At 48.9% G+C, this 27,907-nt stretch overlaps 1 protein-coding gene across 1 annotated transcript in view; it reads left to right on the top strand.

The window, feature by feature from the left end:
• Positions 1–21,585, top strand: part of LOC131490010 (O-acyltransferase like protein-like) — a 29,283-nt gene extending 7,698 nt beyond the window's left edge. Inside the window, exons 3-9 of the mRNA XM_058691934.1 lie at positions 2,763–2,928; positions 4,339–4,418; positions 9,449–9,562; positions 11,108–11,240; positions 14,191–14,377; positions 20,355–20,497; positions 21,031–21,585. Coding sequence (XP_058547917.1) covers positions 2,763–2,928; positions 4,339–4,418; positions 9,449–9,562; positions 11,108–11,240; positions 14,191–14,377; positions 20,355–20,497; positions 21,031–21,156 — 949 coding nt within the window. The 3' untranslated portion in view covers positions 21,157–21,585. The remainder of the gene's footprint in view (positions 1–2,762; positions 2,929–4,338; positions 4,419–9,448; positions 9,563–11,107; positions 11,241–14,190; positions 14,378–20,354; positions 20,498–21,030) is intronic.
• The last annotated feature ends 6,322 nt before the right edge of the window (positions 21,586–27,907 follow it).

The raw sequence follows: 27,907 nt of genomic DNA, 5'->3' as shown, positions 1-27,907 counted from the left end.
CCCGTGCCCCTGGGTTTTCTTTCTTTCTTTTTTCTTTCTTTCTTTCTTTCTTCCTTTTCTTTCTTTCTTTCTTTCTTTCTTTCTTTCTTTCTTTCTTTCTTTCTTTCTTTTCTTTCTTTCTTTCTTCCCTTTCTTTCTTTCTTTCTTTCTTTCTTTCTTTCTTTCTTTCTCAAGAATATGATTATACTATAAACCGTGCTATTTTACAGGTAGCTTTTTTCACATAATGATTTCATGTTGGCATATCAATCTGTTGCATGCAAGGACCCACCTCACTGATTTTATTTTTTTAAAGTTTATTTATTTATTTTGAGAGGGAGCGAGTGGGGGAGGGGCGGGGGAGAGCAGAGAGAATCCCCAGTGGTCTCCAAACTGTACTACAGAGCCGGACATGGGGCTTGGACCCACAAACCGTGAGATCATGACCTGAGATGAAACCAGGAGTTGGACGCTTAACTGACTGAGCCACCCAGGCACCCGGCACCCCACTGATTTTAAAGGTGGCCTGGGATGGCTCTGTGTGGGTGGACAGTCGTGAATCTAACATGCCCCTGTTAATGGGTGTGGTGGTAATCCCAAGCTTTTGCTATCTTAGACAAGGATTCAATATCAGTACACTTTTGTGCACATGTTTGGGGGTAAATTTCTAGAATTGGTGGTTTAGTGCATCTCACATTTGGACGGACATTTTCCACTTTCCCTTCCCACCCACCGGCTAAGAGAATGCCTGCTTCTTGTACCTGGCACGACAGCCAATATTGCACTTTTTAATCTTTGAAAACCCTCCTAGACTTTCAATCTCCCAGTAGCTTGGACAAAAATGAAGAACAATTTACATTTATGCGATTCTTTCCATGTTGCCGGCTGTTTTCCTATTGATCTCCTTTGATTCTCAAAAACCCTTAGGAGGCAGGAATCATGATGCTCCTTAAAAGAATCTAAGGAATCATCATCCCCCCCGCACCCTGTCCCCCTAGAAGAGGAAAGAGAGAAGTTACATGATTTTCTCAGTAGGAGCATTTCGACAGAACTAGAAGCCACATATCCATAGCTCTGCTCCTCAAGGTGAGGCCCAGCCTCTGCCCTGCCCCCACGGGCCCCCCCACTCAGAGGCCGAACTGGGGAGGATACGGCCTGTACCGTGCTCCCCCTTGAGGGCATCTGACCTGAACTCCGTTCAGAGGGGAGGGGGGGGGTGTGTGACTTACTCTCCCCAGGGAGGCGACAGATGGTGGGAAGGAAGGCTTGGGAGGCGGAGCCCGAGGCCTGGGGGAGCAGCTGTAGGACAGCTCGGTCAGATGGCTAATGTGACGGGGCCCGGGCCCAGGCAGGGCTCTGTGGCTGTTGTCTGAGCTGATCTGGGGAGATGCGTTTTGGCCCAGTCAGCAGCCCTTTCTCTCTGACCGTGATCTGCGATTCCAGGCTGCTCCCCGCATGCCCCCAGCCCTCCTGTCTGCTAGGCACACCTATGAGGGATGTATCAGCGTGGGGAGCACCGGAGGCCGACAGGTCTGGGTCCCGGCGCCCACGGGGCAGCTGGGTGCTGCCCTACGACTCTGCTGGAGTGTGGACCTCCAGCAGTCCGGCCCTTCCCATCTGTCGCAGCCAGCCCGGGGGCCCTGACACCCTCCCCTCCCCCCTCACCCCCGCCTGAGATGCCCGGAGGTGCTGCTGGGCCCTGTGCTCAACTGGGAATTTCTACATATGTCCTTTTAAAAGACGGCTGTTGATCGTAGCTCACCCGGAATCCGTGCCGGGATTGCGTCCGCCCCCCTGCTACGGCCTCGCTTCGAACCTCTGCACCAGCGATGTCCAGTAGGTGGCCACCAGACCTGTGGCCCGCTGAGGTGTGCCGTGAGTGTACAATGCACGCGGGATTCTCAAGACTCAAAGAAGGAAGGATGGAAAACTGCTCACTAGTTTTTTTTTTATAGCGATTACCTGTCGATAACATTCAGGATACGCTGGGCTACGTAAAGTATATTATTGGACTTCATTGTGGCTATTTCTTTTGACTGACAAATGCGGCTGCTGGAGAGTCTAAAGCAGGTGGCAGATAGGGCTGGCGTTCTGTTTCTAAAGGACACCTGTGCCTTTCCCCCACCGTCTTCGTAGCTGGGAAGGAGGTAGGGTATGAAGGAAGGGAGGGAGAAAGAAAACAAGGAGGGAGAAAGGAAAAGAGGGAAGGAGCGAGGAAAGGCATTGTCATCCAGGGTGGCCACAGGGGGAAGGATGTGAGCTGGTGGCAGACCTCAGTGCCGCTGGGTGGTTGGGCCACCTTGGCCAAGTCACCCAAACTTCCGTGATTTCCCCATCGGTAAAATAGAGGTACTTTTCCCCTGACAGGAGTATTTCTTTTTTTTTTTTTTCTTTTAATGTTTATTTATTTATTTTTGAGAGAAAGAGAGAGAGAGAGAGAGCACAAGCAGGGGAGAGGCAGAGAGAGAGAGGGAGACACAGAATCGGAAGCAGGCTCCAGGCTCCGAGCCGTCAGCACAGAGCCCGACGCGGGGCTCGAACTCACAAATCATGAGTTCATCACCACCTGCTCAGTGACTGACGTATGTTTGCCTCAGCATCACCGGAGCCCTGGGGTGGGAGCTCAAGAATTTTTTACCCACGAGCGTAGGAACGTTTGAGGTATGGGCAGCTGGTCGCCCACCCAGCACAATCCGTTTCAGAGCGTCTCTGTCGCTCACCCCGGGGACTGAATGGAACCACGGTGGAGAGTCCCCTTCTCTCTTCTGGCTCTTTCCTGCCAGGTTGCAGCCCCTTCACATGTATTCGGTGTGCTTGCTGGCTGGATTGTTCTCTCTTGTTCCCTGGGGACCCGTCTGGGAAGTGCCCAAGTTCCACGTGGATAACTGCCGGCGAGCGTGGTGGACGAATCTGCTGTTGCTAAATAATTTCCTGTGGGTCCCAAACGCGGTGAGTCCTGCGTCATGGGCTGGGAACAGGCAGATGGGCACGGGCCAACGCGGGGTGTCACTTCACGTGGTTCGTGAACTTTCCAAGGGCCGGCCTGGGTCTGATGCCCTTTCTTCTGGCACTTTCTCTGGAGTAACGGTGAAGCCATAGGAAGGGGGTGGCTGGGGGCAGGGAGACTAGCCTCTCGGGATGGGTGAGTGTTACCAAACCAGCCTTGGCAGGGGCAGTTGCTGTGAAAAGCAGAGGGAGGGAGCAGGGTAGTGGGTACTGAGGGGCCAACCGTGCAGGTACGTGTCCGGAAGCGGCCAGCCTTGCTCCGTCAAGATTCCATGTCACACCCCACAGAGAAAGGAGACTTACCTTACCTTCACGCAGACGGCCTGTAACTGGGATGGAACATTGCAACTCACCTGCGCCATAATGAGTCGTTTTTCCATCTCAAGCCAGATCAGACAGAGCCACAACATCTGTCTATACTGGCTGGGGCTTCCCCCGAAGCCCTCAGATCCTCACGATGACATCGGAGTCAACGAAAGTGAAATAGGGGTAATTGAATCGTGTGTGCCAGGTGCGGACCGGCCTGGGCCCCACGTGGGAATCAGTGGCGAGGACACGAGCCAGCCACCTGTTTGAGGCAAAGCCCACCTTGGTCCTTGAAAGCGGACGTGTGAGGGCCGTCTGGCCTGGAGGTCTCACCGATCCCCCACCTCGGGCACTTCCCTTTAGCCGGGACAAGGAAAGCTGTCGCTTGTGCTGGATAAGTCTGGGCTCTCGAGGACCAGATTGGGGACTGGAGGGAGCAAGGAGCCTTTTATCTCCGGAGCCCTGGAGGGAGCTGCCCCCAGGAACTTCGTCACATTGAAGAAGAATGAGGCAGGTAACTGGCTCATTTCACACCAACACGGACAGCCCGCGGAAAGATGTGGCTTTGGCCAGACGACCGCACGTCCGTCACACGTGGGAACTCTGGGCTCTCCGGCACAAGCTCGTCTGGAGCCAGGCTTCCAATCTAGATGAGCACATTCCTTCCCCGGGGCTGGGGAGGGCCGGCAAAGCAGGGAAGAGAGGACAACAGGGACCCTTACCGGCTCTGAGGGCACCAAAACGATAATTGTCCCTTACATTCGTGTAACGGGGTGGAGTTGAGTTCCTCCAACTGCCCTGGGAGCTTAGCTTTTACTGCTTTTTTTCAAGAGAGAAAGCTCTGCATTTCCCTTTTGTAACCTGGCAGTAACAATATTCAGCACCTAGGCTCCTTACAGGATTAAGTGAGATGAGGTATGTGAAATCCTGTGGCCCCAAATTCCTTTCTCTTCCCTTGGACCGCCCCCCCCACCCCCCCACACCTCCCCAGCCCCAGGAAGGTGAGCGAGTGGCCCCAGTGAGTGACCTCTGCTCTTCTCATTTCAGTGTAATGGCTGGACGTGGTACCTGGCCAACGATTTTCAGTGCCATCTCATCACGCCGGCGATCGTCCTCATCCACAGAAAGTGAGTGTCCCCCGGGACCGGCGGGTCTGGCCACGGGACCTCTCCCACGGCACTCCCAGCGAGCGCTCCAGCTCTGGGCAGAGCAGCCTTTGCGATTCAGGAAACGAACTTTTCAGAGCAGTGTGGACACCGAATCCTTTTCTGTTTATCTTTCTCCACGTTCTCCTCCAAGCTTCGTCCTGCACACACCCCTCTGTGTTTTTGCAGGGTCGTAATCAGGGCGTGTGTAATCTCTAGTCTCAGTCTTTTCCATTCACCTGCCTTTGTAAACATTTCCGCGTAGCGACACGATCCACATACTCAGCGGTTTTAGGATTTCTATGCCATTGTTATGGTCGGGCATCTACATCATTTCCAGTGTTTCATGACTCCAGATGGCACCTCAGTGACTGTCTTTGAACGTACTACTTTTTCCTCCTGTTCATTTCCTTGGGGACCCATTTCCAAGTGGAATGACTAGGTCAAAGCGCAGGAACGATTTCTTGCTGCTTGTTACATATTGTGCGGTTGTTCTCCAGAAAGAGGGAAGTAATGACCGCGCCCCCAGCGATACATCAGTGTACCTGTTCCCCCCATCAGATATTTATTACCGTAATTTTTGTTAGTTCTAGAAAAGCTCTCAGGCCTCAATAATTCACGAGGACACTTATAGCTTGTGGAATATCCATGCCATATCTTAAAAGATTTTTCCCTTTTTTTTGTTGTTAACATACATGTTCAGTTTAAGAGGTATGGGAAGATAGTAGGGTGAATAGAGGGGAAAACCATCACCCTAGACCCATTCCTCACTCAAGAAGAGGTGAATTCCCTGTCAGTATTTCTGTGTTTATCTTCCTGATCTTTTTCCGCACCACTTTTTAAACATGAAAGGCTTCTGTGTATATACATCAGTATCTTTCTTTTAATAGTTACATGACGTAAGCGTTTTCTAAGCCTACTTCTAAGAGACACAATTTTATCTATTTATTAAAAAAAACTTTTAATGTTTATTTTTTGAAAGAGAGAGAGAGAGAGACAGAGCATGAGTGGGGAGGGGCAGAGAGAGAGGGGGAGACACAGAATCCGAAGCAGCCTCCAGGTTCTGAGCTGTCAGCATACAGCCGGACGCAGGGCTCAAACCCACGAACCGTGAGATCATGACCTGAGCCAAAGTCAGTCGCTTAACCGACTGAGCCACCCGGGCGCCCCTATTTATTTACTTTAAGTAAACATAATTTTAATGTGTGTGTAACGTTTCATTCTATGGAATGAACTGTAATCTACTTACACCTTCCCCTGGTGTTAGATACTTGGATTATTTCCAATTTTATGCTTGCTTTCATGAATAATCGTCTGATAACTATTTTCGTGGAGATCAGAGTCTCCACTCTGATATTTCTTTAGAATGCATATCTTTAAGGGGAATCCCTGGGTCAAAGAGCATGAATGTCTTCTAGGCTCTTGAAGCATAATGACAAATTGCTTTCCTTAAAGCTTCTATCAATGTTCAGTCCTCTGGCCACCAATTACACGGTTGCCAATATGGAATGTTACTAATAACACAAAACAAAATAGAAACCTTGCTATTTGGATATGTAAGAAAATAGTCATTTTTTCATATCTAACTTGCAAGTTTTTAACTCCTAGGGGTGAAGCGGAGTTCTAAATACGCCTTGACCAGCTCTATATTGTGGTTACCTGTTACTACTCTTTGTAGGACAGACTTTGAATCACAGGCTGACCCATGAGGTTGCCTGTTCTAGCCAAATGCAAGCGTTCAAGCCATCTTGATTTTAATCTAAGAATTAAACACCAAAAAAAAAAAAAAAAAAAGGGAAATCTGCTTTTTCACATATCTTAAACACACAATGCTTTCTAACTTTAAATGTACAGGAGCTGTTTTTTGGTTTTTGTTTTTTGTCTTTTTACTAACCGTTAAAAAAATGTCCCATGGATTCCACTCAGCACAGAGGCGGTTTTGCTGGTATAGTGAGTTTGAGTCAGAAGATGTGGCAAGTTCTTCCCTACCCCGTCTCCTGAAACAAAAGCATCTGAATCAAATGGCTTATTTTCTCAGAGTGGGGGCTGGGAGGTGGAGAGGGCAATTTTGGATAGCATAATAGAACTGATAAGAGCATATGAGATTGAAATAAAATCCGACAATAAGATGGAAATGAGATCTAATAACCACATTGCTTTCTATCTTGGAAATGAAGGTTTAAAAAAAAATAGCTCCGAACATCCTCTGGTAGAAAGACGTACCACTCTCTGCCTCCTTGATTTATTCTCACACCTCCCAGGATGAAATCGCTGAGAACGGTGGGGATTAGGAATTAGTGTGCCCTCCCACTCTCACCTCAGTGTGGATCAGACAAGGAAGGATGAGAGTAGGTCAAGGTGGCTTTGGGATGCCGACCTCCCTTCCCCTCCCCTTCCCTCCCCAAGCCCCTTAGAGAGGGTGGGGATTCCTGGAACACTCCTGGGTCGCTGATCCCTGCTGCTGCTGGAGAGGGGCTCCCTGAGCAGGAGCTGTTCAGGCCCCCAGGGCCTCCACGGGGGTGGACGCTCCCTCCCACAAGGCAGTCAAACCCTCAGAGCTCCAGGGGCAGGGGAGCACCTGGCCCAATTCTCTGGGGCTGTCGCAGGCCTCGGCTCTGTGACGGACTATGGCTGCTCCAAGAGCTCTGGAGACCTTGGCAAGCGCCTGCGGGGAACAGGTGGGGCAGGTGTGAGGCCTCTGCAGGCCCGGCAGCCCTGGCAGAGGAGAAAGGGCGAGCCTCCACAGGTCTCCTCGGAGGTGGCAATTGCAGCAGGATATGCTCATTGCTGGTACAGGTATTTGTGAAGAAACGGCGAGAAAAATCCTGTGGGGCATCCTGGCCAGGATGCTGGGGGCTGACAGGCTTTCAAAGAATACCAGGGTCTTTTCAGGCCATTCCTTCCTCCTCTTGGGCTATATGGCCCCTGAACGGGCCCTTCTGAGGCACCAACCCTCTTGAGAGAGAATGGGGATAGTGGGTGGCACTTGAAGCTCTGGGCCTTTCTCAATCCCACGGTCGTAGGAGTCGTCCCCTCAAACAGGCAGACAATACAACCACTGACCCGAGCTGGCAGAGGGGACCCTTTGGCACAGGGTTGGTTTCTTCTGAGGCCTCTCGCTGTGTCTTCACGTGGCCGTCTTGACGCGGTCTTTGCTCTGTGGTTGTCGGTCTTGTCATCTCTTCTCATGAAGGTACCAGTCACATTGGATTAGGGCCCATCCCAATGACCTCATTTCACCTTCATTATCTCTTTAGAGACCCTATCTCCAAATAGAGCCATATTCTGAAGTGATGGAAGTTAGAATTTGGGGGGGGGGGGACAAAATCCAGCCCATAACAGTCTAGATTAGGAGGTTTTATTAGTTTTATTATAGAGGCGGTTAGCCTGTGGAGACTTGTCTGACTCCTGGGAGGAGGTGCCATGGGTTGGGCTCAAGTCTCCCGGGGAGTTAAACAAATATTGACTTGGGTGCATGCAGGTTTTTATTGGATGGCCTGACTGGATGGTTAACCATTGACCTAAGACAATGAATTCTTAGTACCTCCTCACTCTAGACCTACTAGAGTAGGTAATAGGTGGGGACCTACTTGAGTGTCCTTGTGAGTTAAGACCCCTGAGTCCCCAATGTCAGCATCTTTCCTAGAGGCTGTCATGAAAGGTAGATTTTCAATTCCTCAGCTAAAAACCAGCACTATACAAGCTTGTGGCCGTGCAACTACGTTTAGCTTCTAAATGGTGGGAGGTGTGTAAAAGGTAGAGCTGTTTTCCTTTAGAGAACACACTTGTATAGAATGCCAGTAATCCAAGGAGGCCAGAACTAAATGGTCTGGCAAAAGGAACAGTAAATAGACAGCATTGTTGTCATACCTTCCCAGCCCACTCTCACAGCAGACATTACTAATCAATCACAGCACCACTGAGCTAACACTCCTCCATTCCGAGCATTAACACTAAACTAGAATTGGCACTCTGGATGAAAATCATTTGCCGTTTGCCTCACTCATGATAAACGAACGGTCCCTTATCCCCTCCTCATGAAGAACCGTGGCAACGTCACGCAGTGGAACGGGATTGTCAAAGGCACCATCTGGGCAGGGTTATGCCTGGATAGTCTTGTCTTACGCCTGTGTTTGACATTCCTTCTATACTACTGCACATCGTCTTTGTCCCAACCCTCACGATTCTGAGGAGGTGCAACCAGTGCCTTACTCTAACCCTAAAGCCTATGTCCCTAAATCTCATTTCCTGCCCCAGAACCTCCTACATACTACAGCTGGGCCTCCTTCGGGATCTTTCTTGGCCTTATACATGTGTAGTCCCAAAGTATGGAGGAATTAACTTTCGTGGAGCCACCCTTGGCTCATGGGGGATAAAAGACACTGGGAAAATGCCTCTTTCTTTCATCTTCCACGACAGTTTTCAGGCGCATCTTCCACAGAACATTCTGGAAGAATTGAGTACTGGCCACCTTGACAGCACATCCTTGTGTTAGTTTTCCCTGCTTCCCTGTTCTACATGCCATCCCTCATTCCTACCCCCACATCAACTCCCTGCACCCAGACTTTGTCTCAGATTACATCTGGGTGGGGGAGAATCCCTGGACCGCCTCTTACCCTAACCCCATCCCTGCGTCCCCCTGCGCCTGACAGTCCTTTCTCTCCCGAATCAACCACCATTTATGTCCGCGTAATGCTTCGTGGGTGGCAAGGAACATCCCCAAGCAAGGTCACATCTTGAGCCGCACAGTACATTTCAGGGTGAAGATGAGGAAAATCAAGTTCAAGGTCCTGCCTAGGGTCGCACAGCCAGTAAATGGTCACATTTACTGGCTGTGCGACCAGTAAATGTGGTCAGTTCTCTTGACTCACAGCTGCCCCCACATCAGCCTCTCTCAAAGGCAGGCCTGGCAGGAAGTGCCTCTGATTGCCAAGCTTTCAAGTCTTTCCTGGGCACAAATTTTGCAGCGAAGGAAACTGAAGAGTGCTTCTGTCAATGTCTTCTCTTTGCAGAAGTAAACATGTCCTTGTCCTCCTCGGGGCCATGCTGTTCTTGGCATCTTTCACTGCCACAGCTCTGCTCACCCTGGCTTACTCCCTTCCGGTCGCAGCTCCGTCAGAAGCAAGGTAACCCACGGTTCCCAGCCGGGCCCTCTTGTTTGCCTGCCCTGGGAATGGCCAGGACCTCCCAGGGAGGCTGCTCAGCGAGTGCCAGTCTGTTTGCGCTGTGTGCGGTGGCTCGTGGAAAAACTGGGTGGGAAATGTTCAGCCTGGATGGGAAAGTTGATTGCGTTTTTGTTTCCGAACTTCTGACCCTTTCAACTTGCGCTGGGGGGGTCTTCTCCGAAAGTACCAGGAACGCGTGGCTGCCCGTTGAAATGTTTCTCGGAGGAAAGGAGCGCCCCCACGCGGCTGTATTGGGTTTCTCCTCCCGCCGCCGACTTGCAGCTAGGAAGCTCAATTATTGGCTGGACAGACCGAAATTTACGGAAGTGGGGGTTATCCCTTCAAGGCCACACGGCTAGTAAGCGGCATAGGTGTGAGTGGAACCGAGGACCTTACCCGCTATGCTATTTTGCTTCCCCAGTGAGGTTTATATCACGATTTTTCCTTGTCACCACCCTGTGCATCACGCAGGAAACAGGGGCACGATTTCTTGCTGATCTGTTCTCATTGCAGCAGGCAGAGTGATACAAATGGAAGTCAGATGCTGTCGGTCATCTGCTCAAATTCCTCCAAAGGCTGCCCACTGCTCTCACGGTAGAAGCCCTGTCTGACCTCCTGCATCACTCCCCTATGTGCTGACTCTGGACCAGCCACACCAGCCTTCTAAGCCTCACACACCAAGCACGCTCTCTCCTCAGGCCTTTGCACTCACTGTTCCCTCACACTAGGATGCTTTTCCTTTGAAGTCCGGATCTTGGCAGGGCTCGCTTCTTCATGTCCTGCAGGTGTCAGTGCAAACGTCATTTTCTCAGAGCAGCCTTCGCTGACCTCCCGATGCAAAATAGCCCGGCACCGCGACTCGCGCACATTGTGCTCCAAATGTATTTGCAAGGGGAATGAATGAATGAATGAATGAAGACACACACCCCAGGTTTTTTCACTAGGGGAACACCATGCCCTTCCTGTCATATCATTGGCCCCTGCGGGCCCTGCCGGTCCTCTCCTGAGGGAGAGGCTCATTCCCATCGAATCCCATCTAATCTAATAGAGTAGGTCCTCAACTCTAGAAGCACATGAGAATCACCTAGGGAGACTTTAAATCCCACTGATGCTTCCAGCAAGCACCATCTCAGACCACAATCTCTGGAGATGTGGCCCAAGCAACCACGAAGACGTTCCACGAAGACGTTCACTTCTGAAAACCACATTTTTAGAGCTATCGCGATGTGCCAGCTGCCAGCACAGCTCCTTAAAATGGACTCGGTCATCGTATTTCCTTGGGGTCCGGGGTGGAGGGGCCCAGGGGCGTTTGCAACTTGAGCAGTCCAGCTGTGGCACAAGGCAGGACCCTGAGGGTACCGTCTGTAGCTCTGACTGAGGAAATGAACAGAAGCACCCCAAATTTTCCTTTGGATTTGCCGATTGTGCCGATGGACATCTGAGAGATTCCTCTCTTCATGTCTAGATCAAACATGACCTTTTGCCTCATGTTCTTTTGTTTTTCAGTGAAAACGTGACTGTGTTGTACTTCTCCGAGTACTACACAAAGCCCTACTGCAGATTCGGACCATTCCTCGTGGGGCTCTTTCTGAGCATTTTCATGCACCCAAACCGCCAGGCAAACATTCTTAAAACCAAGGTAAGTTTGTCCCATACTTCACTGCAAGGGCCGCACCTGTTTGGGACTGGAGTGGCCCATTCGGCCAGGCTCTTCCAAAGCCATGGGCAGGAAGCAGACTGCTCAGTACTTTATTGTGTTGTGTTGCGTTAGCAATGTCTCTTGGTGCCAGAGAATAAGAGAGACCTTGTCTTCTCGCGAAAGCCTGGTTCTCTGCTTTCTTCACGGAGCTCCTTTAAGAAAGCTCCAGAATTGGAACCCAGCGGTGTTCCACCTGTTGGAGCCTTGGTACAGACCCAGAGAAATCCCCGACATGGGAAAAACACACCCAATGAGATTGCAATGGCAAGGCCCTCTTCTGAAAGAACATAGTTACTTGTTTGTTTGTTTCCATAATTAATTTTTTTAAGTTTATTTATTTATTTTGAGAGAGAGTTGAGGAGGGGCAAAGAGAGAGGGAGAAAGAGAATCCCAAGTAGGCTCCAGAGCCCGATGTGGGGCTCAATTCCACGAACCATGAGATCATGACTTGAGTTGAAGTCAAGAGTTGGACGCTCAACTGACTGAGCCACCCAGGCTCCCATAGTTACTTCTTATAACTTTTTAAAAATGCTTATTTATTTATTGAGAGGGAGAGGGCGAGAGAGAGCATGGGCAGTATGGGAGGGCAGAGACAGAGGGAAAGAGAGGGAATCCCAAGCAGGCTCTGTGCTGTCAGCACAGGGCCCAACGCGGGGCTCCAATCCACAAACTGTGAGATCATGACCTGAGCCGGAATCAAGAGTCCGACGCTTAACCAACTGAACCACACAGGTGCCCCTGCCCCATAGTTACTTTTTAATAGCACGAGCTCCTTGGTTTCTACAGATAGGATTCTTGGTCAGATTCATTGGTTCCATCTGGGAATCAGGACATGCGGTATCTAAGGGGGAAGAAGCTGTTACTTTACCTTGCAGGTAAAATTCCTTCCCTGGCTCCTTTGCGGGTAATCACTCTGATTCACCAACCAACCTCGAGACTCAAACCGGAAAGCCGGGTTCGTCTTCCTCATTGACCACTCCTCCCATGCAATCTTCCACCAATCCCTGCTGAAGCGCCTCTTTAATGGCACTCTGTTGTAATCTACAAGTGAATCGTGCATCTACAGGGGAATATCATAACTCGAGCCTATGGGAAAAGTTACGTAGCCCTTGTATATGCATTTTTTCCGGTGAAGCCCTATGCTTCCAGGGAATCCCTGCTGATCGTTTCTTCTGCTGTCCTCTCTTAGCTTGTCCAGCTGACTTTGGTGAAGCTCTTCTCATCTCTTGATCTCAAATCTACACTTGGGGCAATCTATTTAAAACACTAGCTGGTGTTGCCCTTGAACTGCGCAAAAGTTCCTCTGGTGGCAGAGGTGAAATCTAAGATGCGGGGAGAACATTTGTTTATTTTATTTTATTTTTTAATGCTTATTTATTATGGAGAGACAGAGAGACAGAGCATGAGCATGGGAGGGGCAGAGACAGGAGGAGACACAGAATCCAAAGCAGACTCCAGGGTCTGAGTTGTCAGCTCAGAGCCTGACGCGGGGCTCGAACTCACAAACTGTGAGATCTTGAGCTGAGCCAAAGCAGGATGCCCAACCGACTGAGCCACCCAGGCACCCCTCATTTTATTTTATTTTAGAGAGAGAGTGAGAGTGAGCAAGCAGGGGAGAGGGGCAGAAGGAGAGAGAGCGAGAGAGAGAGAGAGGGAGAATCTCAAGCAGGCTCCACACTCATCACAGAACCTAATGTAGGACTTGATCCCATGACCCTGGGATCATGACCTGATCTGAAACCAAGAGGCAGACACTTAACTGACTGAGCCACCCAGGTGCCCCAAGGACAGGGTATTTGTGAACCACTCCGAGGGCTGAGTCAGGACCAGGAAGCATAGAGCCAGAACACAAGTCAAGCTGAGCTGGAGAAACAAGGTGGAAGGGACGGGCAGACCAAACACAAATCTCTAGAAGCCAGAAAATAAGGACACAGTGCCCAATCTGGAAGCGGCGGGGGGCATGTGTTATATGCTGGAAATGAGATGGGGCGGTGTGTATCATGAGTGAAAAGGTGAAGGGGATCCTAGCCTAAAAAGGGGGGCTTGTGGAGAGCCCCCGAGGAAATGCCTTTCCTTCCATGTAGCCAGAGCCAACCGCAGGAATCTGAGGCCCGGGGGGTGGGGCGGGGGGGAGAGCTTCCCTTTAGAGACAAGGTGGTGGACTGATAAGATGCTAGTTTGGTTCAACGGAGACGTTATCATAGCAACCTGGGAACTGAAGCTTGGAAGCAAGAGAGACTCTTGGAAGACAGATCTGGGTCTAAAAAGGTCAAGTTAGATGACCTAAAATCTAAGATCTTGAACTGAGCCCCAGAATAGAACTTAACCCATGGTGCTATTTTCTGAGCTAGAAAGTTCTCCATTCCCCCGCTCCCTCTGCCATTTTATGACCCCAGTGACGAGGGTGCAGCCCACGTATGGATTGGGTGCCGGAGGCCCTTGAGTTGTTGGTGGGGACAGAACCAATCAAGGACCCTTACTAGCTTAAGGAACAGGATGGGAGGTCAAGAGCGGGCTCCAACATTATCTTCTTTTTCTCCCCTTTTTTTCCCCCCTTAAACTTTCATTTAATAATTATTTGGGATTCACGGCCATTTTGTGCAATTTTATCACGTGGGGATTTGTGTGACCGCCACCACAAGCAAGGTGCAGAACTTTGCTGTCACCACCAAGATCTCTCCGTGGTCACACACCTCACTCCCCCCCTACCGCACCCCAAACCTAACCCATCGTCACCAGTAATCCGAACCTTTTGCGTTGGCGACATTTTGGGCCCTGATCGAGGTTTACAAATAGATACCGAAAGTGACCCAAAAGTAAATTCGTGTAAAGGGAAGTAAATACACAGTGGCCAGAACGAGCTTGACCCGTGTCTCTCCTTTCCCTGTAGACGCAGGCCCTGCTGGGGTGGACTTGCTCCCTGGCCGCCCTGTTCGCAGTGGTCGCTCTGGCGTATGCAGTGGATGATACTTCCATCACCTCTTCACCTGCCGTTGCTCTGTACCAGGCCCTCCACCGGACCCTGTGGGCGGCAGCCGTGGGCTGGGTCCTGTTGGCATGTCAGGAAGGCTATGGAGGTACAACGCAGCACGGGGGGGTTGCTTATAGGTTCACACTGTGTCCTTTTTAAAGGGGACAAATGCGAAAACACAGTGTGCGCGGACGGGCTTTTTTATTTGTTGTTGAACGACTGATACTGACTCAAAGACATCAATTTGTTTATATCCTGGGGGAACCCCCCCATATTCTGTTTTCAATTTCTACACTGGTTTACGTACAAATGTGGGTTCTGAGCCTCTCCAATGAAGCTACTTTAGAAGCTTCATTTAGGAGAACAAAGAGGGTCCTACAGTAAGAACAAAATACCAGTGGCAGGGACCAAAGTGGTGGTCACACCCACCCTGGGCCTCGGTTTCCTTATCTGAGGGTAGAGACCGAATAGTTCCCAAGATCCCCTTCAGCCCTGTGACAAGCTGGGGAACTGTCTATTGAGCCTGGCTCCCAATGTGTGGAAAGTCAAGCAGAAAAGGGGCCTAAATGGCAAGAAAGGGGTTTTCTTCACATTAGAAATGGCTATCCAAGTCACCTGATGTCTTTTTTCCTTCCTTTTCTAGTTGGCATGAGATAGGGACTGGATGCTTGGGGTGTCGTAAAATGACAGGAGAAGGACTGGCAAGAATCATCCAGAAAGAGTTCTGGCCCCGCACTGGCCAGAAGCCCTGAAGGGTTGGAAATAGAGCCAGGTGGAGTCATGACACGTTTATATACCCTAGGGAAATAATCAGGATGAGCTTAAAGTTTGGCCTGTGAACCCAACCCACTTAGCCTCAGCAAAGGCGTTTGGGATTCATGGGTTAAGGAGGAAAATGATAAATTGATCACAACAACTCTTGCTGACGGGGCACAGGCTTACGCCAGGTCTCATGGAGAATTTCACCCAGGTGATCCTGGGTGACGCCGGCCACACCGCTGTGGGTACAGCTATAACGTGCTATTTCTCTGTGAGAAAGATGGCGCCTGGAGAGAACACTTGAAGGTCACGCAGCTCGGTAGTGGTTGAGCTAGAAAACGAACCCCGGACCGAGTGAAAAGCCGATGCCCAAAGCCTGTGACCGTCGTTTCTGTGCAATAGGACCCCTCTCAGATGTTGGATTGGTAGAACTGTTTCTGAATTTGATGAGTATATAAGGGTGAGGAATTTGTTCTTTAATATTTTAATTTTAAACGCTTTCCCTTCTATGGAGACATGATGTTAAAGGAGAAATGGGCCGCGTTCTCGCTGACGGATGTATTTGCATTTCTGGGCAGCTGTTTGAATCACAGGACCCCACCCTAACACTGCTCCCACCTGGTGACAATGACCATGAGCTGTCCCCAGAGCCTCAGAACATAGGCAACTCCTCTCCCTGGCCTGGCACAGACTGCCCACGATATGGTGGTAGCATAACAGTATTCTTGTCTCTTGTAAAAGTCGTGCTAAATGAAGAATAACTTGCTGGGGGGAGAGTCTTAGGTCAAGTTAGAAGATTAATCAAATTGGGGGCACTTGGGTGGCTCAGGCGGTTGAGCGTCCGATTCTCGATTTTGGCTCAGGTCGTGATCTCATGGTTTGTGAGATCTAGCCCTGCATCGGGCTCTGTCCAGATGGTGCAGAGCCTACTTGGGATCCATTCTCTTTCTCTCTCTCTCTGCCCTCCCCCCCCCAGCTCTCTCTCTCTCTCTCTCAAAAACAAATAAACACTACAAAGAAAAAAAGAAGATTAATCAAATTTGGGGCACCTGCATGGCTCCGTCAGTTAAGTGTCAACTCTTGATTTCGGCTCAGGTCGTGATCTCACCATTTGTGAGTTCAAGCCCCATGCGGGGCCCTGCGCCGACAGTGCAGAGCCTGCTTGGGATTTTCTCTCTCTCTCTCTCTCTCTCTCTGCCCCTCACCCACTCGCATTCTCTCTCTTTCTCTCAAAATAAATAAATAAATAAATATTTTTTAAAAGATCAATCAGATTTGCAGCGTTATCATTACCGTGGAGTTAGTAAATGCTAGCAATTCTTAGCCTGAGCATGGACAACGCCTCCGTTAATCCAGACGACAGACAAGTCCTTTGATGCGTTCTTGAGTGATACGTGTTTTCAAAGAGTGTTGTCATTAGCCAATCACAATTGCGGGCGCGACTGATGTTCTAGGTTTGCGTCTCTGGTGCCATAAGATAGCAAGATTGGTTAGCAGGTCAAGGTAGGAGGTGACGGGTGAGGTTCAATCCTAGAAAATATGTGTCCACCTGGTGACCTTTAGGAAAGTATATCTGTAAAGGAACATTTGAGGAAGTGTGTCACCGAGACTCTCAGGGTGAGAAGGGGGGTCCTGATGCCTCAAATCATCTTTCCATCGTCTGAGTCAGGGCCAGTGTAGACCATGAGGGTTTGGTTCCGTGCTGAATTGCCAGAGTCATCTTCTGACCACGTGACTCCCCCAGTTAAAACCTTTCGGTGGTGCCGTCTCTCCTTCAGGGGTCCTCGAACTTTGGTAGTACATGGACCCATTCCAAAGGAACAAGAAGTCTTTGGGGATCCTTAGTATTGGCTTAAATTATTTCAATTCTAATTTTACCTAAACATGAGCATACATAAATCTAGATACAAATTTTTATGTTATAATACATAGATTTATAAAGTCAAAACAAATGTGGTTATAAAGTAACCACAAAAACGGGGCACCTGGGTGGCTCAGTCAGTTAAGCATCCAACTTTGTCTCAGGTCATGATCTCACGGTTCATGGGTTGGAGCCCCGTGCCGGGCTCTGTGCTGACCGCTCAGAGCCTAGAGCCCGCTTCAGATTCTGTGTCTCCCCCTCTCTCTGCCCCTCCCCCTGCTCACGCTCTCACTCTTTCTCAAAAATAAATAAACATTTGGGGCGCCTGGGTGGCGCAGTCGGTTAAGCGTCCGACTTCAGCCAGGTCACGATCTCGCGGTCCGTGAGTTCGAGCCCCGCGTCAGGCTCTGGGCTGATGGCTCGGAGCCTGGAGCCTGTTTCCAATTCTGTGTGTCTCCCTCTCTCTCTGCCCCTTCCCCGTTCATGCTCTGTCTCTCTCTGTCCCAAAAATAAAAAAATTTAAAAAAAACGTTGAAAAAAAAATGAAAAAATAAATAAACATTAAAAAAATGTAATCAAAAGGGGGCATCTGCCTGGCTCAGTCAGTGGAGCATGCGACCCTTGAGCTCGGGTTTGTAAGCTCGAGCCCCATGACGGGTGTAGAGAATACTTAAAAATAAAGTCTTCAGAAAAAATAATAAAGTAACCATAAAACTACAAAACCAACAGGGTCTGAATTAACAACACTAATTTAATGTGATTAACAGTTGACTGGAGCCAGTTGTGGCTCATGACGTGACCAGGAGGTTGCTTGCTTTAAGGATGTTCTTTTGTGTTTCGTTTACCTGCGTGACACGGGCTCTCCGTTGCCTTAATTTTCCTATAACTATATTGTTTGCTCCCCAGAAATGTCTTGGTTGATCTTATCCCTTGACATTCACTTGGGGCAAAGGTATCTTTGGCCGGCGAGTCCATCTCTGTTCTCTCAATCATATAAAATACTTCCAGAATGCTCGCTTTACGCCAAGCGCTGTTCAAGTTGCACAGGATGTGGAGCAGTAGACAAGAAAAAACGTCTCTGTTGTAGGAGATCACAGGGGGGTAGGGGACACAGCCCGGGAGACTCCAGTAAGCTGCATAACGGCCCCTGGTAGATCAGGTCCAACTGGGACTTTGCAGATGTGATGGCGGCGATTACGAGATTGGGAGGCGGGGAGATTATATGGGCCCTAAATGCGGTCACGTGTACCCTCCAAAGAGGAGGATAGAGGGACACTCTCAGAGGAGACAGCGACACGAAGATGGAGTGGGGACACATTTGAAACCGCTGATGTTGTTGGGAGGGGCCACGAGCCAAGGAGAGCCAGAAGCTGGGAGGGGTCGGAGGAGACAAGAAATGGATTCTCCCCTAGAGCCTCCAGAGGGAGTGTGGCCCTGTCCACACCGTGATTCCAGCCATACTGGTTTGGGGCTTCTTGTCTCTAGAATGACGCAAGAGTAGATTGTTGTTGTGTTTAAAAAAAATTTTTTTTTAACGTTTATTTATTTTTGAGACAGAGAGAGACAGAGCATGAACGGGGGAGGGTCAGAGAGAGGGAGACACAGAATCTGAAGCAGGCTCCAGGCTCTGAGCTGTCAGCACAGAGCCTGACGCGGGGCTCGAACTCACGGACCGCGAGATCATGACCTGAGCCGAAGTCGGCCGCTTAACCGACTGAGCCACCCAGGTGCCCCGATTGTTGTTGTTTTGAGCCATTTGTGCAATTTGTTGCAGCAGCCATCGGAAACAAATCTGGAGCCAGGTTAAGTAAATACGTGTATAATTCCAGCGTGGATATATATAGGGAATAAAAATAAAGCCGGGATCGGAGGGTAACTGGAGTAGGGGTGAGTTTGCAAATATTTGCAGGCAAAGGGATGGTGTGGCAGAGGTCTCAAGACTGGAACGAGCTTAGTGGGCGGGAGAAGCAGCAAAAAGACCGGTGAGACAGGAATCAAGATCAAGGTGGGAGAGAGATGGGAATGAGAACACAGAGGAAGGTAGCAGCCGGGTCATGCAGGGTCTTCAAGGCCCAGGGGAAGGACTGGATTTTATTTTAATTTTTTTAACATTTATTTATTATTGAGAGACAGAGCGAGACAGAGCATGAGCAGGGGAGGGGCAGAGAGAGGAGGAGACACAGCCTCCGAAACAGGCTCCAGGCTCTGAGCCGCCAGCACAGAGCCCGACGCGGGGCTCGAACTCACAAACTGCGAGACTGTGACCTGAGCCGAAGTCGGACGCCCAACCGAGTGAGCCACCGAGGCGCCCCGGATTTTATTTTAAAAGCCATGTAACGTAATCTGACCTGTGATTTAAAAGAGCACTCTGGACGTTGCATGAAGACTGCAGGGCAGCAAGAAGGACAGCAGAGAGACCAATGGATCCGTCAGGAAGCTACTGTACAGGTCCAGGGAGTAGGAGCTGGTGGGTTTGATGCGGGGGGTAGTGGAGGAGATGGGAAGAAATGGTCCAGTTTGAGATAGACAGTTTTAAAGACAGATGGTGGCACTCTGTGGGATATGGGAGAAAGAACCGAATTTGGGATGACAAAGATTTTGCCCTAAGCAACTGATACAACAGTGATGCATGACTGAGCACTTGAGATGAGCCTCATGCAAAGGAGAAACAAGTTTTTTCTTTTCTTCTTTTTCTTTTTCCTTCCTTCCTTCCCTCCTTCCTTCCCTCATTCCTGTCCTTTCTTGCCTTTCTTTCATGGCTTGAAACAACAGAAATCAACCCTCTCATAGTTCTGGAAACTAGAAACCCAATATCAAGGTGTTGGCAAGGTCCTTCTGGAAGCCCCGAGGGGGCATCTGTTCCATGGCTGCCAGCAAGCCCTGAGTTCCCGGCCCGAAAGTGCGTCACTACGGTCTCTGCCTCGCCTTCACACGGCTTTCTCGCCCTGCCTCTCCCCTGTGTGTCTGTGTCTCCTCTTCCGCCTTCTATAAGGACATTCGTGGCTACCGCGTGGGATAACGCAGTTCTAGAAGTTATACCGAGTTACGGAATATTTGTCCCGAAAGGGACCTACACGTTGACCAGAGGCAAGCCTCTCAGTAACACAGGACGAGCCTGAGGCCAGGTGACGCGAACCACCTCGTCCCAGGGCCCAGCAGCTCCCGTGCTGCGTCTTGAGCCAGAACCCAGGCCGGTGGAAGGACTTGGTTCCTTGTTTCCCACGCGGAATGGTCGGTGCTCAGGGCTTGAGGTCGTACTGAGGAAGTCAACTGACTGGAAACGCTGTATTAGCGTCTCTTATTTTTTTCACATTCCTGCAAAGTTTGGTTTGGTGTGGGGCACCTCCTCTTAAAAATCAAGAGAATAAAGGCCTTCTTAGAAGTCCACGCACACAGGTGCACAGCGCCCAGAGGGACCGGGCGGAGTCATGGCTCCGTAAGTCAGGCTGCCCGTTCCCTCCAGGGCTGGTGAACAGGCTCCTCTCCTGCCACATCTGGGCTTTCCTGGCCAGCATCAGTTACGCTTGCTACCTGGTTCATCCGATCCTCATCATGCTCTACAACGGGCTTCAAGAAACGCTCATTCACTACAGCGACACCAACATGGTGAGTGAGTCCCCACTCTCTGCTCTCTTGTGGCTCCAGTGTCCCTTCTCTGCTGGAGCCACCACGCAGCCCACTGGCTCGGGGAGAGAAGCTCGCTTTGTTGTGGGGGCTGCTAGGAGCCTATTGTCCTTTGCTTTCTTTGAGGGAGGGCTTTGGGATAATATCTTTCTTCGATTTTATTCATCCGATTTATTTTAAGTTTATTTTTGTGTGTTTTGAGAGGCAGTTAGAGAGCCAGTGGGGGAGGAGCAGAGAGAGAAGGAGAGAGAGAATCCCCCGCAGGCTCTGCACTGTCAGCACCGAGCTCGATGCGGGGCTCGAACTCACGAACTGTGAGATTGTGACCCAAGCCGAAGTCAAGAGTGGGATGTTCAACTGGCTGAGCCGCCCAGGCGCTCCTACCTTAGTTTTAACGTTCAGGGCTGGGGGTCTTACAGATCTAGATCATACGGCCGGGATGATGCCCTTTAAAACCAAACACAGTACAAATCTGGTAGTAGGATTGCATTCACTCTGCCCCTCTTTCTCTCCAGTTCTACCTTTTCTCTGGACACTGTTTGCTGACCTTCCTCACTGGGCTGGCCCTGACACTGTTCATTGAGAAACCATGTCAGGAGCTGAAGCGGTACCTGTTGGGACCAGTGCCTGCTGGGCCATGAACATTCTGGTAAAACCCTAGAGAATGACTGGGTTTTTTTCCTGCTGGCAATGAGCTAAAGTAGACAGGGGCTCATTTATGTAACAGACGCTTGTGTTCCCGAAAAGGGGTGTGAATTCTGATTTGGTGAATGCTTAAGATATACAAGTTCTCTGTGCTTAATGCATAAAAGAGTTCTGAGTGTTTATTTACTATATAAAAGAGTTCTGTGATAGCCTGTTGGGTAGCACAATAATCACTCTCTGATGTACCTTTTTAGAGAAAAACAAAAAACAAACAAAACCAAAGAAAAACAATCTAGATTTGTGATACCTTGTTCGGCATGTACTTTCTGTACCAATGATCATAGGAAAACATCAAATCTAGTGAGTTTAATGCAACTTGGGGTATAATCACATTTCTTGGTAAAGTCACAGTATGTAGTTTTTCACATCATCGTTATCTTTGTGTTATCATGATACCTTTGGGGACTTGTAACTTTATTTCAGAGCCTCAGGATTGTGTGACCCACTAGCGTGCCCAGTTCATGGGTGTGTTGTTACAGGCCTTCCAAACGTGGGTTGAATGTGTCCACCGAAAAAGATACAAAGTCCTAATCCCATCATACCTTAGAACGTGACCTGTTTGGGGGGGGGGGGGGTAGTGTTTTTACAGAAGTAATCAAGTTAAAATGAGGTCATGGGGGGAGGTGGCTCTAATCCAGTATGACTGGTGTCCTTGTAAAACAGGGAAATCTGGACATAGAGACAGACATGCACAGAGGGGGGGAAGATGTGAAAAGAGACAGCAATGAGGCAGCCATCTACAAGCCAAGGAACACCAAAAATTTCGGGCAGACACAGAAGCTAGACGAGGCAAGGAAGGACTCTCCCCTAGAGTCTCAGAGAGAGCAGAGCCCTGCTGACACCTCGAGTTAGGACTTCCAGCCTTCCAGAACAGTGAGATGATTTACTGTTGTAAATCAGCCCGTTGTACAACCCTAGCAAAGGAATACAGTCCCTCAACAAAACTCCCAACAGAGAAGGACGAGATCCAATCAATGGCTCCCGTCCCAACTCTTCGGTTTCCAGCAACAAGGCCTGGAAATGGAGAGATTTATAAGGCCAGGGTGTCCAGGCTCTCAGGCTTGTGTTCCTTCCTGGGTGTGTGATTTCACATTGACCATCCCTACTTGCATTTGCTTAACATCACTTAAAACAACGCTCTCTTTGTGTACTCAATAAATAAAGGGTTTATTAGCAATCACGGGGCTATGAGGAGCTAATTAGCACAGAAGACTCCCCATCTCTGTACTGTGTCTCTCCAAGCGGATCTGCTAAGACCACCACTGGAGGGTGGGGAGGGCTGTGAGCCTCAAATCTTTTGCCAGGGCAACCGGCAGCGAACCTGGTCCTTTTCCACCCCACCCTGGGGAGCCTCATCTCCCTGAGGCTTGGCCTATTCTCCTGGCAGAATCTGACCTGAGCCAGGAGACAAGTCCCTGCCCGGCATGTTCAGTGTCTGTATTAGAATGCACCAAGTGGGGTTTTTGGGTAACCCCCAAGTTCATGGAGTTCTTTGGGAGCCCTCTGGTGGCTGATTTGGCACCTCTGACTTAATTAGGCCTCAGAGGAGATCTTGAGGGCGTGTGACCTTTACAGGAGGAACCCTACAGTCCGGATGGATGCTGGTGGGAAATGACTCCCCCGCCAACACTGATGGGCAGTCAAATTGCCAAGTGCTTCTGGTTATGAGGCTAGAAACTTGGGGCCATGGAAATAGCTTTCATAACGACTAGTGACATTGCCTTTGAAATTTTTTTTTTTTTTTTTAATAAGGGAAAAAAAAATACCCTCTCCACGATTGCAATTTCACAAAATATAAAGTAGGGATAGAGAAATCCAATTTTGTTCCGGCTTTTGTTTCGATCTGGAATTCCCGAGGGGCTTAAGATTTATGGAGTATGTGGAACTTCTTTCGATCCTGAAGCAAACTGTAACAAAGCATATGACATTTACGAGACAGCTGGGAATTTGAACACGGCCTGGATATTGGATGATACTAAGGACTCCCTGATGTTTTAATGTGATAGTGGTATTGTGGTCATGTTTTTGTTTTGGTTTTTTTAAGAGCCTTTATCTTTCAGCTGCATCCTGAAATATTTATGGACAGAATGATAAAATCTGGTATTTGCCTCAAAATAATACCAGGAGCACGAGGGAGACCAGAAACAAGATTGGCCATGTCGTGATACTTTTTGAAGCTGGGTAATGGGTATGTGGGACCTCATTATACTTGGTTGGTTTTTTTTTTCTATTTTTGTATATAATAAACTGAAGCAAATTTCTAGAGGCGGCGACATCGGCGTAGAGAATTGATGGGTGACTCCTCTAATTCTCCCTAAATTCTGAAATTCATGTTTCGTCCCCACATACCAACCCGGGGACAGGTCACATTGACAGTACAGTCACCCCCGCAGATCTAAAGGAACTCCGGCCGCCCTTAAGTTCCTCCCGACTGGTGTTGGGAGAGTCCAGGGATATCTCGCTGGTCTTGTAAACGCCTCGACCCTCCCCGCTGCCCCTCCCCCACCCCGCCCGGCTCCGTGCTCAGCCTACTGCGTCCATCCAGAGCACAAATGATCTCCACAAATGTCACAAGCAGGTAAGTCCCCTCTGCCCCGCCTTGTGCCACCTATGCTCCCTCATTGAGGCTTTGATGCAGTGCTTCTAAGTGCTCAGCATGTTGTTCCAGAAACTGCTCTTGCAGATTTTCCTTATTCTAATAGAGGTCGTTCTCCCTTGGGTGCCCCATGAGCCGATGGGCGCTGGGATGGAGAGTGACAGTTGTTTGCCCTTTACATTTGTCCTGTTCACCACTAGCCCTGATCACCATGGCTGGCACACAGTAGGTGATCAATAAATGGCGGCTGAAGCAGTGATGGAATGAACCCCTTCTTTTTTTAGGTGATTCCTTTTCCGGGAGGCTTCTCGTGCCTACAGGCAGGCACCTCTCAACCAGGTGTTAGATATGTTCAGTTTTGTAAGACTCTTATCCCCAAATGGCCCAAGCAGGCCCCCTTCCTGGGAAGGTCAAAGCTGAGAGGCTCCCAAGTACTTTTAAAAAGGTGAGAAGCCTTTAGAACTGGAGTCCGTAGACCCCACCTGGGATGGAAAACAATGCTGTGCTAATATCGCGGAGGCAGCCATTTTGGGTGGCCACCGCACATGCCTGTCCCGTCCTCCCTCGCGAAACCAACTCTGACCTTACAGCATCAACACTGGGGAAGCCCCATACTTCGTAAAAGCCAATTTTGTCCCCCTCGGTGCTCTTGCCGGTGATTGGCCCAAGTGTGGTCATGTGACCCAGCTCTGCCCAATGAGACCTAAGGAGGCGTGTGCCGGGGACTTCTGGGAAAGATTGTCCTCGCGGAAACGGGTTGGGGTTGGGGAGCGTCAAGGAGAAAGTCCTTCTCGTGGTCGCGTCCCTCAGCCTTGTGAGGATGTGGTGCTGTTTGGGGTTGTGGCCGCACCCTGTGAAAATGGAGGCGGGCCAGGCTGGCACGCGGAGGCTGACAGAGGGACTGAGGGAGGCCAGGCAGAGTGAGGGTGGTGACACAATACTGAAACCAGAACGATTAAGGGACTGTCTGGACATTGTATCCTGAGGGCTCACAGGGCTCGACTCTCCGGGCAGAAGATTGGAAGCCGTTTCTCTGGGGATTCTGACGGGCCTAAGACCAAAGCCCGAAAACCATTGACATAAAAGGCTCTCCCCAAAACGTCCTCACCCGGTGCCCTGTGGTGAAGCTCGGAGGTGACCGGTTCGAATCACAGGGTCAAAGCAGGGTGACCAACGCATCCCCATGTGCCCGGGACTTGGTCGGTTTGGGCACCGAACCCTCCCCCGTCCCGACGCCCCTCAGTCGTGGGCAGACAGGGACGCGCCACTGTCCTTGCAGAGGTGAGAGAAGGTGCTGCCTCCACTGAAGATGCCGGGACAAAGAAGTGACTCTTCTTTCATTCAGTCGTTCAGTCAAGAAGCGAATGTTTCTAACGACCACCTATTGGCAAGGACTCCAGGACTACTGATGCGAATGTCAGGCATCCTGTTGTGAAGGAGCTTCCGGAAATCTCTTAGGGCGGCCAGAGCAGCCAGGAATGGCCCAGAGTTGCTTTGGACTAAGGAAGGGGCCAAGTGCTGGGTATCTCAGCAGATTGTGCAGTACAGATAGATGATTATTACTTAAAATGGCGGTTGACTTTTAAAAATTTGTTGATGATGACTAGGAATGCATTAATATACTCTTTCAAGTAACTAATTTTATGTAGTATTTCATTTTTATTAGATAAGAGGCTCATAAAACAAGGTCCAATGCTGTACCTTTTGTCCTACATGTATTAGATGAATTCTTTATCTTTCTTTTTTTTAATTGGGTATAATTTCTATACAATAAAATTTACCTTTTTCTTTTTTTAATGTTTTATTGCTTATTATTTTTTTTTATTTTAATGTTTTTTTATTTATTTTTAAGACAGAGAGAGACAGAGCATGAGTGGGGATGGGGCAGAGAGAGAGGGAGACACAGAATCCCAAGCAGGCTCCAGGCTCCGAGCTGTCAGCACAGAGCCCATTGCGGGCATGAACCCACAAACCATGAGGTCATGACCTGAGCCGAAGTCGGACGCTCAACCGACTGAGCCACCCAGGCGCCCCTTAATGTTTTATTTCTTTTTGAGAGAGAGCGTGAGCAAGAGAGGGGCAGGGACAGAGGGGGACGTCAAAGGGGGCTCTGCGCTGAGCTCTGACAGCAGTGAGCCCAACGTGGGGCTTGAACTCATGAGCCGCAACATCATGCCCTGAGCCAAAGTCCGATGCTCTACCAACTGAGCCACCCAGGCGCCCCTAAAAATTCACCTTTCTAAAAGTGTACACTTTTCGTGAGTTTTGACGGATGCATACACTCACCGCCAGCCCTTAGCACCTGTCTCTCATCCCTGTAGTTCTGCCTTTTCCAGATGTATTTATTTTTGAATGTTTAATATTTACAAATGTAAAATATTTCAGACAGTCCAAGTCTAAAGAAATGAAGCAACTGATACCCCACATGTCCATCATCCCTAAGAAACACAGGTTAACAGTTTGCATTTTTTTTCAGATGTGTTTCTTTTTGTTTAAAAATAAAACATTGCAAAAAAAAATAATAAAAAAAAAATAAAACATTGCGAACACAATTGTAGACCGCCCGCATCTCATTGCCTTCCCCCCTTCTTATCCAAGTTTCCACCATGTTTTTATATGTTTGTTAATAACATGCAGATGTCTATAAATGTTATATAGTATGTTGTGTTTAAGCATTATACAATTAGACCCATGCTGTAATATCCTTTCGAAATATGATATCCCCATTAAACATAGTTCGGCTAGCCAGTCAATTCATTGTTAAGCGTTCGTAGTGTTTTACTGAGTGCACGTGTTCCTTAAATATTTATCCATTCACCAGTTGGTAGGTAGACATTTGGTATGTTTCCAGTTTTTCATGGTTGCATACATGGTTGTAACAAAACTCTTTGTGTTTCCTCATGGAGATATGTTTCCCGGGGTGTATAGTCAGGAGAGTAATTACAGGGTTATAGGGTATATGTATATTCAACCTTGGCTGATAATCCTATACAGTTGTCTAAAGTGATTTTGCCAATTTTCACTGTCACTAGTGGAGGAAGGGGAGTAGATACCATCAGTGAAGACCCTCCCCAACATGTGGTTCTATCAACCTGTTAATTTACTGTTAAATCCCTGATGAATGTAAGGTGGTATCTGATTACTTCAATTTGCATTTCCCGGCCTACCAATGGGGTTGAATGTTTGTTTTCCATGTGTGTGATGGCCCCATGGAACTTCTCTTTCAGAGACTGCCTACTATATCCTTTGCCCATTCTTCTCTTGGGTGTTTGCCTTTTTATTATTGATTCTAAGCTGTCCTTTATTTATCCCAAAGACTAATCTTGTTGATTATTTGTGTTGCAAATACTTTCTCCCAATCTGTGGCAACTTTGTATGTGATACATGCTGTGCATTTTATTATAGGCAAGATTACCAATCTTTTCCTTCTGACTTGTGCTTTTTGGGGCTTTATTCATGAAATATATATATATATATATATATATATATATATATATATATAATTTTTTTAATTTTCTCCATAGGGCAAAAGGCTCCAGTAAAAATTCCTGATCTCCTGCTACAATGTCCTTTGCTTCTTTGTAAGGTAGATTTGTAAGGTTGGATAAATAATGTAATAAATTTAGGGGCGCCTGGGTGGCTCAGTCGGTTAAGCGTCCGACTTTGACTCAGGTCATGATCTTACAGTTTGTGAGTTTGAGCCCCACATCGGGCTCTGTGCTGACAGCTCAGAGCTTGGAGCCTGCTTCAGATTCTGTGTTTCCCTCTTTCTCTGCCCCTCTCCAGCTTGCACTCTGTCTCTGTCCCTCAAAAATAAATAAGCATTAAAAAAATGAAAATAAAATAAAATAAAAACTAATGTAATAAATTTGTAAGGTTAAATAAATAAATAATGCTCAGTGGAGGAGAGGGGACGATTTTGTCTTCCCAGGGGAGATTTGGCAATGTCTGCTGACATTTTTGTTGTTCTTTCGTGGGTAGAAGCCAGGGATGCTATTCAGGACTACAGTGCATGGGCTAGCTACCCCGGCCCCCATCTAAGAATTCTCTGATAAGTTTAATAGTGCCCAGGTTGAGAAACTGAGTTTAGA

This window comes from Neofelis nebulosa, chromosome 11, assembly GCF_028018385.1.
Source record: "Neofelis nebulosa isolate mNeoNeb1 chromosome 11, mNeoNeb1.pri, whole genome shotgun sequence".
Taxonomy (NCBI): Eukaryota; Metazoa; Chordata; class Mammalia; order Carnivora; family Felidae; genus Neofelis; species Neofelis nebulosa.
Note: the sequence above shows the minus strand (reverse complement) of the source record. Positions and strands in the feature narration are given on the sequence as shown.